Here is a 14,751-nt window from a genome sequence, read left to right as displayed (position 1 = left end):
GAGATGTATAGAATGGATATCGACCCTTCGGTTCAAGGCCCATACCGACCAGATATCCTAGATAAATCTAGTCTCTTTTGAAAGCATTTGGCCCATATTCCTCTGAACCCTCCCTATTCATATACACACCCAGATGCCTGTTAAATGTTGCAATTGTACCAGCCTCCACCACTTCCTCTGGTAACTCTTTCCATACACACTTCTCTCTGTGTGGAAGAGTTGCCCTTCATGTCCCTTTTAAACCTTTCCCCTCCCACCTTAGACCTATGCTCCCTAGTTTTGAACTCCTCCACCCCAGGGAAAATACCTTGTCTATTTACTCTATCCATGCCCCTGATTTTATAAACTTGTATAAGGTCACCCCTCAGCCTCCAATGCTCTGGGAAATTCCAATCCTCCCTCTAACTCAAACCCTCCAACCCTGGCAACAAACTTGTATATCTTTTCTGAACTCTTTCACAACATCCTTCTGATAGCAGAGAGACCAGAATTGCACACTGTATTCCAAGTTTGCAAATAACACAAAAACAGGTGGGAAGGCAAGTGGTGAGGATGACACAAAAAAATCTACAGAGGTGTGTAGACAAGTTAAGTTAATGGGCAAGAACTTGGTAGAGTGAATATGGCATCCAAGGAACAGGCGAATCAACGTTTCAGACAGAAGCCCTTCATCACAGCTTTGTAGCAATTAATACAACTGAATGGCTTGTTAGGCCATTTCAAATAGCAATTGAGAACCAACCAGATTCCTGTGGGTCTGGAGTCATATGTCTGCCAGACCAGGTAAGGATGGCAGATTTCTGAAGGATATCAGTGAACGAGTTGGGTTCATTCATGCATACATTTAATTTTTGTTTCATAAAACACAGAAATTTAAAACTCTGAATATTAACATATAAAAGCCATTCACATTGAAAGCAAGTAAACTTAATGTCACTCTCAAACTCAATGTGAACTTTTATCATTATGATCAGTCTTGCCTGGAGGGTCTCCTATAATGAGATTAGTAAGTCATTTCATTATTCAAAGCAAAGCCTAAAATAGTCTCTGCTTGGATCAACAACATAGTATTGGATTAGATTAGATTAGATTACAGTGTGGAAACAGGCCCTTCAGCCCAACAAGTCCACACTGACCCGCCAAAGCGTAACCCACCCACACCCCTACATTTACCCCTTCACCTAACACTACGGGCAATTTAGCATGGCCAAATGCACCTGACCTGCACATCTTTGGACTGTGGGAGGAAACCGGAGCAGACACGGGGAGAATGTGCAAACTCCACACAGTCAGTCGCCTGAGGCGGGAATTGAACCCGGGCCACCATGCCGCCCACAACATATTGTGAAACTATTGTGAATGTATTCCATAAACTCAACTATTGTTACCATTTTGATTTGTTTCATTTATATTCTTATTTCAAAGAATGAGAGGTGATTAATATTTTTAAGGGCCTGACAGTGTTGATGTTTCATTGAGTCAGGAGAAGCTACTAGTAGGGAATAGTCTTAGGCTAAGGGATCAGCCCGTTAGAATTGAGAAACCGAGAAATTTCACCATTCAAAGCATTATGAATCTTCGTAGTTTATACTTTAAATAACTTCAGATGCTCAGTTTCTTCTCAAGACACAATCATCAGATTTTTCAACAGTCAGGATCAAGGGTTGTGGTATACAGCAAGGAAATAACGTCTAAACGGATCCTACATCTTATCAAAACTTCCATTTGGCTATGAATATTTTTAAATTATATTTTCTTCCCTAATAGCAACATTCTAGGAGTTAAATTGAATGAGTTGCCTGATTTTCAAAGAATGTTTTACTACTGCATGAACAAAACTTGAGTTTTACCGAATGAACTTAAGGTAGTAACACAATTTTATATATCAAAACAGAAAATGCATCAAGCAGACAAAAAGCAGCAATGTGACGACCTGCGGAGGAATATTTTTTATGCTTTATACTGAAATCTCCCAATTATCTGGTGTATATGGGCCGTTATCTAAATTCGCTAGTCAGTTACATAGGAGATACTTTGTTGCTGTCACAAGCTGAGCTGTGTATTTTAAAAACAAGCAGCACAATCCAATCATTCCCATTTGAATCTGGGAAATCTCCATGCTTCAAAGTATGTCTTCAACTAGCTTCAAGAAAGCATCTAATTCATTATTCCCTTCCCAGCAAAGTCCCCCAATGCCAGGATCCCAAGTGTCCAGAATTCCCCTTTTAGTCTCCATGGCTGGTTGCCCAAGAATTCTAAATACTTGCGAGCTGACAACAGGGACTTTATTGTATTTGTCTACTTATAAAAACAGACTGTAATAACTTGAAATGTACTTAAGCTATTTATTTCTCATTTTAAAATCACACAACTTTAATACATTACCTCATCTTCAGTGTTTGTTAGCAATTTGTTTGGACTGATAACAAAACAAGTGCAATAAATATAATCTAGAAGCAATTCGTAATTACTGTGTAACATTAATGCGCTGTTTGCATTCATTTGTATATGCTGGTAAATTGATTAGCTTTAGTGATCAACAAGACTGAAATGTAAGAGAAGGGTTCACATGATGAGATTTATTGACACCACCAAAACCTTGAAGTCATTTTGTAAAAAAAACATTCAGTGTGTGAACAGCCTATTCATATTACGATCCCTGATGGCACTTGGGAAGATGACGGTGACCCACCAGTATGAGAATGCCCTCAGCCCACCAGAGTAAAGAAAAGCCTGTCTGGGATCACAGACAAACTGTTGCTTCCACAACAAACTAATGGAATTGTACTGTAGGAACTGATGCCTTCAAAATAACAATGGAATATCAAACATGCTAAAACTAATTTTACTGAGTAGTGGGAAGTAGCAAATGGGGCAGTACTATGATATTCACAACAAGAAAGTTTTTACAGTGTTCGGTTCACTAATTTCACCAAAGCAATAGTTACAAGTTGGTTTCATTGACCGCAACATAGATTTTTTTCAAAATCCCTTCTAAGTTGCCACGGTCCCCTTTCCTAAGCATATTGCAAGCAATCTGATGCTATTCTTTCAAGTCAGGATTCAGCAAAGCTTAGCAAACAGGATGTTTGAGGGTCCTCCAAGAAGTCAGAGATTACTTTGTCAGATAATTTCTCAAGTGCTATGAGTACTGAAACATTCTCCAGACAATAGGCAATTGCCCTCCATTTCACAAGCAGCTTATCAGGTGATACTATGAACTATTCACCACTGTCCACCATATCCATCCCTCAATTTTGACAAAATTAAGTCTACCAAAGTTGCACACTTCATCTTGTGTATGTCATTTTATTGCATGATTATCATGTTGTATATGTGTATATATTATCATTTTCAACTAAGTTACATACATGTTCCCTAGCTTCCACAGATACAATCTCATTATGGAAACATTGAATTAAGTGACTTCTGCTGGAAATGTGCATGAGATAAAAAGTGAGTAAAGGAATAGTTTTGATATGATGCTGAAGAGGCACATTACCTTGATAAAATCTCTTTTGGCACTATGTATCAAAAGTAGATGCTACTTTGGAAAAAAAAAATAGACATTGAGGAAATTTGATTTTTCAAGAGATGGAAATTTACTTGAAATTCCAGAATTTGAGTTTATAAACACCAGCTGGCATGCTTTGCAGCCACTAAAAAAAAAAGTAGATTGTCCTTCCCATACTACACCCTTTACACCTACCTTACTGATTTATCCTACATCTTAGCTTCAAAGGCAAGTGCATTTGCATAAATATTTATTAACTTCAAATCTAACCTAGTCAGGTAAAGATGAAAACAGGAAGTGATCAGTTACTAAATATTTTCTAACAATGGCATTTTGCGATATTTTCACAAGTATTTAGAATGACTTCGAAAGTGTTATGCATTTAGTTTTTAATGAATCGTAAACTGCACAATGAAAATGTTTGCTCTTGCTCTCAACAACTTACAGGAAATGCATAGTATCCAACAAGTTACTACAAATAAGGTGATCTAATACAATATAAATATAAAACACAGGTAAATTAACTTAATATATGTTACAATTAAAGTCAAATAAGAAACACACTGGACAGTGGGATCTTCCTAGTAAAGCATGGTATCAAACCAATGCAGGTGTCAAACAGGCAATGATAATATTCACAGTAATGTTAACTTTTCAAAATAAATATCTGTGCATTTTTGTTGCACTACAGATTGTTTATAAGCTGAGATGTATATGCAGATGTAAGTGCAGACATGGAAGTTTTATACATTTTCAACTCAGCCTTCAAAAGCTGTACCAAAGTAACATTTGATGTCAAAACCTTAAGTTAAAAAGGAAAAATATTTCTTGACATACTTGGTTCATAAATAACACATACATGGAACTGAAATCTCCATATGCTGTTTTCCTAAGCTTATAACAATTTAGTTTTATCTGTTCAATTTTGTGTTTCGGATATTTCTGAATACAGTAATTCAGAAAAGGGTTTGATAGGCTGCAACTTCCTGAAACATCCAGTGCCCGTTAAGACTGATGAATGACATACTGGAAGTGGCAAAGTTAGATTAAACAGAACTTGTCTTGATTCCTTCTCCTTCCCATGCCCCAATGACATCAAGGCAAATCAACACCAATAAAAACAATTACTTCATGAGAAAATATAAAGGTGAAAAAATAAACACACAGGTCTGCAAACACATCTCCCATTTTTCCATACGTATCCATAGAGCGATTGATGACCTCAGCAGGGATTCCTGACAGAAGCAGGGCAGCAGTCAGCACTGTCGTCTTTACCTTCTTTTCACTCTATGATGGAGCAGATTCATAGTTAGCAATACTTTTCCCCCCTATATGATATATCTCATATTACTGCAGTCATTGAAGTTTAAAGTGAAAAATGTTTGCGGTTGTTTTGGGCCCTTCAACTGTTACACTTACATATATCAGAGCAAATGATAGCATTAACCTATAATGTAGATTGCTTCATTCAGTGTCATCATTAATCCTCAGCACCCCATGTTGTCTGAAAATGTGTTGCTGGAAAAGCGCAGCAGGTCAGGCAGCATCCTCATTCCTGAAGAAGGGCTTATGCCCAAAACGTCGATTCTCCTGTTCCCTGGATGCTGCCTGACCTGCTGCGCTTTTCCAGCAACACATTTTCAGCTCTGATCTCCAGCATCTGCAGACCTCACTTTCTGCTCAAAGATCCCATGTTGTCTGCAGACCAAACAACAATGCAGTGAGAAGTTCACTTATGAGAAAGTTATGAACATATAGGAATAGAAAAGAGTTGTTTAAAAAAATGCTTATATTTTGAGTTTAGCAAATAATAGTCAAAGCAAAAGATCAGAATTATTTATTGACACGCTGGAGTGTTGCTGTTGATTATGGGTAATTTCTCTAATCACTTCTAATGTAATTTTAGTTTTGTTTTCTCCCACCCAAATCAGAAAGGCAGCTGCTATTTTTGACTATTGTAAACATGAAAATAAAGCAGCACCTTGATTTTAAAAAAAATGATCTTTTAACCAAATGTGGGGCAAACAAATCCTTATTATACGGAAACTAAATCTCCATATTCACATGTTTAAATTTTTTTTGTGACAAGCTTTTGATAACTTTGGCTTAAATTTGTTAAACAGACACTGATTATTACAAATCATTTTCAAGAATCATAAAAGATCTAAGAACTCTTTGATTAATTGCAGAGTATTAACTTATAATTAAAGAGGATACAGACAAAAAGACAGCTGATTTGTAAAGCTGATTTTAAAGCACAGATTGGATCGTATCCCTTTCTGCCAAGGACACTTTTTTGCAACAAGTTGAAATTTTTAAACCAATCTGAAATCCAATGAAAATGTGCAGCTGATTCTTTAAGATGCTTAAATTGCTTGTGTTTGCTTTCTTCTCCTAAAACATGAAATCACGAGAAAGTACATAAACAGTGCAATCTAGAAATGGTTTCAGAAACCTAAATATCACTTTCACTGTGTATAGGAGTGGTTTCTGAAGATTCAACTTCATTAACTTCGGGTGACATATAACCACAGAACACTTGAGAGATATAAATCATACCTTTGGAAAGTACTTTGATAACCCCATATATGCAAGTTGAAGAGTAAGAAATGGAGCAAAAATGGCCTGCAAAATATTCAGAGGAAAAAAAAATCCATTAAAAAAAAGAAAAATTAATGATACTAAACAACGAAAAAGCCAAGTTTGGGGTTATATTAGACAGTTCTGTCAAAGACGAAGTACATATATAACAGGCTGAAGATCATCTTTTGTTAACTAAAATTCTATTATTTCTACACAGTGTAATTGCATCATAACAATAAAAAAGCTGGAATACTTCTGAGCTGTTCAATGGAAAATAGTTAAGCATGACTTACGATAACTGTGAAAGTACTACAGTATTTGCATAATTATTCCAGATTCTTATTGTCACTGACTACACTTAGTGTGTAATGAACTTATCCACAAATGCTTCTTACAGAAATACCACAATGACAGAAGAGAGAAACCTAATCATATATGTGCTTTGTGACTCAATCCTTGATATTAGTAAGAACATGGGCGGCACGGTGGCACAGTGGTTAGCACTGCTGCCTCACAGCGCCTGAGACCCGGGTTCAATTCCCGCCTCAGGCGACTGACTGTGTGGAGTTTGCACGTTCTCCCCGTGTCTGCGTGGGTTTCCTCTGGGTGCTCCGGTTTCCTCCCACAGTCCAAAAGATGTGCAGGGTCTGGTGAATTGGCCATGTTAAATTGCCCGTAGTGTTAGGTAAGGGGTAAATGTAGGGGTATGGGTGGGTTTCGCTTCGGCGGGTCGGTGTGGACTTGTTGGGCCGAAGGGCCTGTTTCCACACTGTAATGTAATCTAATCTTGTAATCTAATCTAAACATCCATTGCTTGCTTCTTTAAGGGATTCAATGTGCAGATTATTTGTTATGTGACCTTACTAATTTTGGCAACATTTGCAGTTGTGACAGGTCTGCATTCTAAATACATATAGGAATACAGGGTGGTCAGATCTTGATCAAAGATGCGTGCAATGCAGAGTGGGGAGGGGAAATGTTCCACAGATTCACAATGCTTCAGCAATTGTTTATCAATACCAGAACCAAGCAATGATTTGGAGATGCCGGTGTTGGACTGAGGTGTACAAAGTTAAAAATCACACAACACCAGGTTATAGTCCAACAGGTTTAATTGGAAGCAAACTCGCTTTCGGAGCGACACTCCTTCATCAGGTGATACAATCACCTGATGAAGGACGTCGCTCCAAAAGCGAGCGTGCTTCCAATTAAACCTGTTGGACTATAACCTGGTGTTGTGTGATTTTTAACTTTGTAGAACCAAGCAAGTTTACATTAAATCTCTAAGAATATTTACCAACCATTTTGACCATAAGTAGTCTCATCACTTGACCTGGACAACTGAATAAAATGTAATAACACAATGAACTGCAAATGGTGGGAATCTGAAACAAAACAGAAATGGCTGAAAGAAAACTCAGCAGATCTGACAGTATATGTGGACAGAAAACAGTTAACTTTTGAGTCCACTGACCCTTCTTCAGAACTGAGTAATCGATTAACTGTACTACTTTCATTTTTCTATGGCACTGGGAAGGTCATAGGTTTTTGATACTATACAATTTTCACAATGAAAGTGTCAACTAATAATTTTAGATTTTATGACATAATTGGAAAGAATCAATCCATGTAGAATTTTCACATTTTTGATCAAATATCAAGAAATGTTTAAGCAACAAATAGAAAACACACTTAAGCATTTCACAGCGAGGTCAGCCATGTGTTAATTTTTGTTAGCAAGAGCAGAGCATAAAACTATCTGGATCTGACATTTACAAATACCTGGCATCCAGAAAATTTCTCAAACAGGATTAACTGCAGGACCTCACTTGGACTCAGGGTTTAATTGGGGAAATGTGATTACCAGCTAAACACTGCAACTGTACTTTAGACGACAGCATTCTCAAATTATGAGAGATAATCTATAAGTCATTTCTAAACATTTCTACTATTGAATATTATAATCGTTTAAAAACTTCAATAATTCCACAGTGTGCAAGGGTTTAAGAAGTTGCAGGACTCCAGACCAATTTAAAAATAAGTTAACACTTTGATACATAAAAGCACCTTCTCAAGACATAAAGCATACATAGAACCTCTTAACTAGTTTTAATTTGCAACTGGTACCATTGCCATCTCTCTCGCATACAGTTAATTTTCCATCCATTAGTTTTATGATAGAATCAATTCATCATCCTCCTTCCATATTTATTTGTCATTTTTAAGGTTTATGCAAATAGGGAATGACGGCACTTCATGAAATCTTTTCTTTCAGCAATATTTTTGAAAAATAATTTTTTGGAAAACCATTTGCTGCTTTTTACATGTAAAATATGCTGGGAAGAAGGATTTTATTCAAGCATTTTGTTCCTAGTACAATAGAATGATAACCATTAGAAAATTGGTGGAATGATTTCGGCAGCACCTGCAATGCCTTTCTTCATAGAACAGGTTGGTGATTAAGACCCATCAGCCTCCTCAGCTACAAATGAAAGGTTAAATGACCCATACCACATTTATGATTTATTTGTAACAAAAGCTATATGGGGAAGAACATCTGGTTTGCACATTTTGTTTTGTATGGAAACCAGTCCTGTGCTATTTCATGCATACTATTTTGCTGTTTAGATTAAACTATATCCTTTAAAGCAACAAAGTCTACACTCCATTAAGTACACGCACAGTCGGAACTTTGTAGGCTATTTAAAGCTGTAAATGTAAACGTTAGATATGCAGCTGGAGCCTGATTTTGATTTTAACAGTCTTCAAAAGTCTATAAATTATAAAAATGACAGAAAAGTCACAATTCAATTAATAGGAAATTTACAGCAAAAAACAAGCAGAAGCGGAAACTCAAAGCAAAGTTATTAACATTAGGTAGTCAGCAATATCCAATTTTCCAAATGAATATTAAAAATTGAAAATAGTTTTGAATTCTTTTGCCTGTTGTCCTGGATTAACTTATTGACAGGAATTAGGTTTGTAACATAAGAAACATTAAAATGCAGAAAATGATTGAATTTACGAGGCTTAACAATTCAAAAAAGGCACCAAAAGTTATGGAAACAGAAAACTTCGAGCAAAACCCAAGTTGTCCTGAGGCAATTACCCTAAAAAAACTGTATGATATTCAAGACACTACTCACAATGCATTGCATGCAACAAATGGAAGTTAAATTTCACAACAGTAACATTTGATTTTTTAATATATTCTAGGCAGTCATATTGGCGATGGTAGTTGTAAGGCAGAGAACCCAAAAAATGCATTTAGCATAGAAACAAATTACAACTTTTAACAGGCTGAGAGATTACTGAAATTTGAAAAAGGTCAAACTAAAAATGAACTTGCAAAACAAAAAAAAAATCTATGTTTAAACAATCAAGAGAGTTATAGATGTTAATAAAGGAAGGAAGATGCACAGGTAGTGTGTATTAACCTTCCCAATGAAAAGTCACACACTGAATAGATGAACATTAAACAGTTGTTCTCAATATTACATTTAGATGTTCATTTATGCAGGGCAAATCATGTCTAATCTAGTTGAGTATTTTCAAGACAGCTTAACACTAGATAAAGGGATTTTGATTGCTATTATCATTGCCATTATCTTTATCTACATGAATTTCCAAAGGAATTTGTTAATGTTTCACAAAAGAAATTGACAAAACCAAAAAAGTGAACAGAATCTAAAGTAAAATTACAACGTCACTTGGAAATTAGTGGGAATTAAAGAGTAAGTACTCTACTTGGCAGGATCTAACAAGTGATAAACCTGAAGCTTCAGCTTGCAATTATATTTATCAGTGACCTGTGAGCAGGTTGTGTCCCCACATCTGCAGATGGCACCAAGTAGGGAGGTGCAGCAAACAGCACTGATGCAAGAGAAAATTACAAAGGAGCATGGATAGAGTAAATGAGTAGACAAAACTCACAGATAAAGTTCAACATAAAGTGTGTTAGATCTTAGATTTGCCCCAAGACAGACAGCATTCTAGCCTTGGAAGCAGCACAATACATTCACATAAGAATGATCGTGGGGTTAAAGGATTCAAGTATGATGACAAGCAGCAGCATAATCTATAGGAGGCAAGAGGTCACCTAATCAGTGGATAAAAAAAAGTAACTGCCCAGGACAACTACAAAATATTTACTTCACCATTTGTTACAAAATTTGGTGCATTTTTTGACAGATGATGATAGGAACCTCTGAGTTACTAAACAACAACACAGGAGAGCTGTAAACATATCAAACATACACTAATACACATTAAAAACTTCTCTCCTCGTAATGCACATATATTTTATACCAGAATCAAGCTGTGGTACTCACCAAATATTTGCATATAAAGACTCGAACCATTAAGGCTAGCAGAGCACTCCCCACTAATCGGAAAACACGGAATGTACCGAACTCTTCACCCCCGCCTCCATTTTCGTGGCTGGTCTTCTCACTCATCAGTTGGTTTCTGAGTTTCATTGCTTCGTCAAATCGTGATATATACTGCTCAATACCACGACGTGGAGCACGCTGGGCCTGCTCTACCGGCACATCAGCTTTACCTAGGTGCCGACTTCCTTGCCCTAAACTATTATCAGCCTCATTAATTTTGCTAAGAGAGTCTCTTGTGTCTACAGAATATGGCTGTTGAAGCTCTTTCCCATTAGTGTAATGGATGGATGTCACTGAACCATCAGCAGTTTCATTTGTAATTCCTGGGGTTCTTTTGGGAAGGCTAGAATTTTGCAATGACTCTGTTTTCTCCAGTTCATAGGGTGGAAGAGAATCTATTCTGTTCTCCTCTTCTGAAAGAGAAGGAAAATGAGAGAAATTGTATTTGTCTTTCTTATTAACGGCATTTGAAATGTGTGGAAACATTAATCTGGGTTTTTTTTTAAAAGTCAGCAGGACATTTCTGAATTCTTTACAGTGATGTACATCATTATTGGAAGCTCAGGCAATTTCTTCTTCAACAATGCTTAATTTCAAGTCAGATTAGACCCTGTGCACGTAAAAAGTGTGTAATTCCTTGTATCATACACTTTACTGTTAACCCAAGAAAAACACTCCACACTACATTAGTTTTACAGAGGGACTTATTGGTTATCAAAGAGATTTTCATATCATCAGCCTGGGATGGATTCTAACAAATATCCCCAATTAAGTGAGGAATATGCTAACTTAATTCATTACTTGCTGCTAGAAAAAGTGAACCCTGATTATTACCACAGTATTTTTGAAGGACATTTAGGATGCAAAGGTAAGTACTAGCAAAAACAATGCTGGCATTCACATGTTAATTGGTCACATATTTGTTTCATCTGTTTAGTGATCAAGTAAAAACAACAATATGATAGTTGCCACATCTATCATGGACTCACTAACACAACATCTGCTCTCCCATATCCCACAATAAAAATTGTAGAGCAGAAGTTTATGTATTCCTGATGCATTCTCAATTGTTTTATGCTGCATTGTTACTATAATCTTGTCTGCATGTTTTTAAAAGTACAAATCATGAACCACCAATCTCGGTCTAAATCAGTTCATAAGTATATGTCAGTAGGAGCCTTCAGATCAGAATTATAATGATCTCTCTGGAACCATAGTGCAATCAGTCATAATTGGTGGGGATCCAAGAATCAATATTCTGAAGTTTTGTTTCAATGAGAGAAAATATGCAAAATATTCCTTTCAGATAATTAAAACAATATTGGGAACCTGAAAATCAGTTGGCTCAAACTAAACACTTGAACCACAAATATTTCCAATGGGACAACCTGGCTAAGACAATTTGCGATGCAGTTTCAGAATTAAATATGCAAAATGAACGTCTGGGTTAGCGATTAGAACCAATATCACTCCAGATTTGTTTTTAAAAATGTTATACGAGTGGTTAAAGAAAATGCGATAACAGAATATTCAAATATAGTGAACAAATGAGATTAAGATTGCTGCTCCTGAGTAGGATTAAACCCACACAGAAGAGCAACAACAGTACTTGGTGTTAGGAGTAACAAAGTGTAACAGCAAATGTATAAAAATGTGGTAATACGCAAGTCAATTAGCAAAGGAAAAACAGATTATAATGTTTCAAGTATGTTTTCTTGGTGTACACATTTAAATTAGATTGATTTTTATAACCTGTAAATGCTGATTGACCTGCTGTGCTCTTAGCATTCCCTTTTCTTTATCAGATTTCCAATAATTTACCCTTTATTAACAAACAAAGCTTATCCTACAATAGTTTAAAGTAACAAACAGATACTGTACAATTGCTGGGCACTTGAAATACAGATAATGTCCGTTAGAAGAAGCAAGTGCTGGATACAAAGACAATTCACCGAATAGCTGATACCTCACTGCATTGGTCACAATGAGTCAGGGGTTTTATAAAGAAAAAAGATGTTATTCTATTTTTGGGACATTGACTTTTGCAACATTAGGTCAATTTGGAATCCAGGTGCACAAGAAAAGGAATCCAGGGTGTGGCATGACTGTGTAGAGAGTTTCAGAGACCAGCAAAGAGGGACTTAGTAGATTGAGGGAAGAATTGTGAGCAGTTTTGAAACACTGGATACAGTCTCAAAGTGTGGAAGCATTCACTGTTTCCCTGGTATCTGAGAATATTAGAAAGATCCAGGATTTGAGTGGAGGCATCACCTGCAAAATGTGAGGACAAGTGTGACCCAGGATGTTACCTTTATTGCCTGTACGTTTCTAAGCAGTCAGAGGCTGTTACCATTTTTTCTAGTCAACAGTTCTCAATTTTAATAATTTATACTAGTAAAGTGAAAATAATTTTTTAATTAAGTGTTCATATATACATATCTGACAACTTACAATTTTCAGCAATCTGGAAAAATGGCTATTTAAATTAGATAGGCCAAAGCAATGGGTTCCAGTTTTTTTCCTCTAAGGAAGTTCCATTATAACATTTAGCACAATTGAAGACCGTAATTTGTAAATATAGAAGTGATATATCAACCCATTCTTCTAAGAGAAGTCAGATCAGAAATGTTTATGCTGGCCAGCAAAATATTTTCAGCACAAAATTACTGCAATTCGTCAGCATGTACTGCATGATATTTGCAAAAAAAAAGTCAGACACTCATGGGTATACATTTATCTACTGTTAAAATAGAATACACACTCTTCCTAAAGTGATAGTTGTAAATATCACTCACTGTAGAAAGTACAGCTTAAGCCCAATTTGAATGAACACTAATCAATCAGATGGACAAACATGATTCAAGTACATTTTGATTTTGCCATTTTAGAATGTCTCGTTCAGACTCTCATCCGACACCCAGTGAAAGTAGAAAATAAATATTTCTCCACGCTCTCTCCCTCCTTTCCTTCAACATCACAAACAAATAAGGGTTTCTCTCTGGGTTGTATACAAAGCTTCTCAAAATTCGTTAAGACAAATCATCCCTGAAGCCCTTGATTTAAACCGTATTTTAAGACATGGTTAAGCTAATCAGCCAAGCATCGGGAGAACAATCAATCATTCAGAATAAAGGCTAAAAGGGTGATTTTTAAACCAACCATCACCGCCACACCCCTCCTCTCACGCATGACTTGCTAGTAAAAGAATGTATCATATTTTCATAACCACACTCCTTGTCAGGCTCGCTCCCACTGTGCCCTGGAAGTGCGCTGTATTTGCTTTCAGTAAGAGTGGGCTCTGTTGCTCTGGGAGGAAGAATGGGAGAAGAATTGATTTTGACTCATGTTGCTGGTGGAATAAAATGGGGTGATGTGGGGGTGGGAGAATTATCGTGTCCTCCCCCCGGGTGTTTACAGCCGCTCTTTCAAACCCTGCCCGGGAATGTCTCTCCTGCTCTGCCGGTTGCTAAGGGGCTGAAGGCAGCGAGGAGGACCAGGCCGCAATCCCTACTCCCACTCACCCGGGCCCGGCCCGCTCTTACTGAAACCCATGATCCGGTTCAGCCGCTCCTCCGAGTTCAGCAGCAACTTCCTCCGGCGGAGCTCGGCTCTCCTCCGCTCCGAGCTCATTTTCTTCTTCTGTTGTTGCTGCTGGTCCTCCTGTTCGCCGCCGCTCTCCATCCCTCCCGCTGACGGAGACAGTCGCGGGTGGAGCCGCCAAAGCGCACAAAAGCCGGGCGCACTCTGATGATGTCACCAAGGAGGGCTGAGCACCAAGACCAATGTTGTCATTGTTAACTGGCAGAGGGAATCACAATCACATGTTCACAAAATACATTACCCACTTCACCTTTTAAAAATTATTTTAGCAAACCTTGAATCAGAGTTCAGTAAAGCAAAATTCTGCTTGAAATCTCAAATAATGCAGAAAGGGCTGGAAATGTGTTGTGGATGCTGGGGCCTAGAATGGGCAATATCAAATTGACCATGTTCAGATCCATTGCCATCAATGCAATTAAATATCAGACACTGCTTAATGCAGGCAGCTGGCCCATTTGGCATTGTCTGAAACAAATATGTGCCCTGCATTGTTAGAAATGCAGCATTAATGTCAAAAGGGCTGATGTTGTAAGGGCAAATGGGGATGGTAATTAGACAAGTAATAAATGATGCATTGAACCTGCCCAATATGGTTATTAGCGAACAAATATTGACCTTGTCTAAGTTGAGGGACAATTCTCTGATACCTCATCCTCCCCCTCT

General features: G+C 37.2%; 1 protein-coding gene across 4 annotated transcripts; it reads right to left on the bottom strand.

The window, feature by feature from the left end:
- Nucleotides 1-3,886: 3,886 nt before the first annotated feature.
- Nucleotides 3,887-14,266, bottom strand: camlg (calcium modulating ligand). 4 transcript variants are annotated; one of them, XM_043703459.1, is made up of 4 exons: nt 14,031-14,266; nt 10,429-10,898; nt 6,074-6,139; nt 3,887-4,801 (listed from the first exon to the last, which is right to left on the bottom strand). In XM_043703459.1, the coding sequence occupies exons 1-4, from the start codon at nt 14,167-14,169 to the stop codon at nt 4,610-4,612; spliced, it is 867 nt and encodes a 288-aa protein (XP_043559394.1). In that variant the 5' UTR covers nt 14,170-14,266; the 3' UTR covers nt 3,887-4,609. The 4 variants fall into 4 exon arrangements, with proteins under 4 accessions (XP_043559394.1, XP_043559391.1, XP_043559393.1 ...); XM_043703456.1 differs by having other exon boundaries at nt 14,010-14,265; XM_043703458.1 differs by having other exon boundaries at nt 10,429-10,901; nt 14,031-14,264.
- Between the last annotated feature and the right edge of the window lie 485 nt (nt 14,267-14,751).

Source organism: Chiloscyllium plagiosum, chromosome 14 (genome assembly GCF_004010195.1).
Source record: "Chiloscyllium plagiosum isolate BGI_BamShark_2017 chromosome 14, ASM401019v2, whole genome shotgun sequence".
Classification (NCBI taxonomy): domain Eukaryota; kingdom Metazoa; phylum Chordata; class Chondrichthyes; order Orectolobiformes; family Hemiscylliidae; genus Chiloscyllium; species Chiloscyllium plagiosum.
The sequence above is the reverse complement of the archived record's forward strand: the minus strand, read 5'-3'. Positions and strand labels throughout refer to the sequence as shown.

What these genes read in the sequence shown, in the direction of transcription:
- camlg (XM_043703455.1), bottom strand. Translation starts at nt 14,169, where the DNA reads ATGGAGAGCGGCGGCGAACAGGAGGACCAGCAGCAACAACAGAAGAAG. An exon ending in TAAGAGCGGGCCGGGCCCGG is followed by an intron (nt 10,902 to 14,009) that starts GTGAGTGGGAGT and finishes CTTCTCTTTCAG; the next exon opens with AAGAGGAGAACAGAATAGAT. An exon ending in TCTTTATATGCAAATATTTG is followed by an intron (nt 6,140 to 10,428) that starts GTGAGTACCACA and finishes AATATTTTGCAG; the next exon opens with GCCATTTTTGCTCCATTTCT.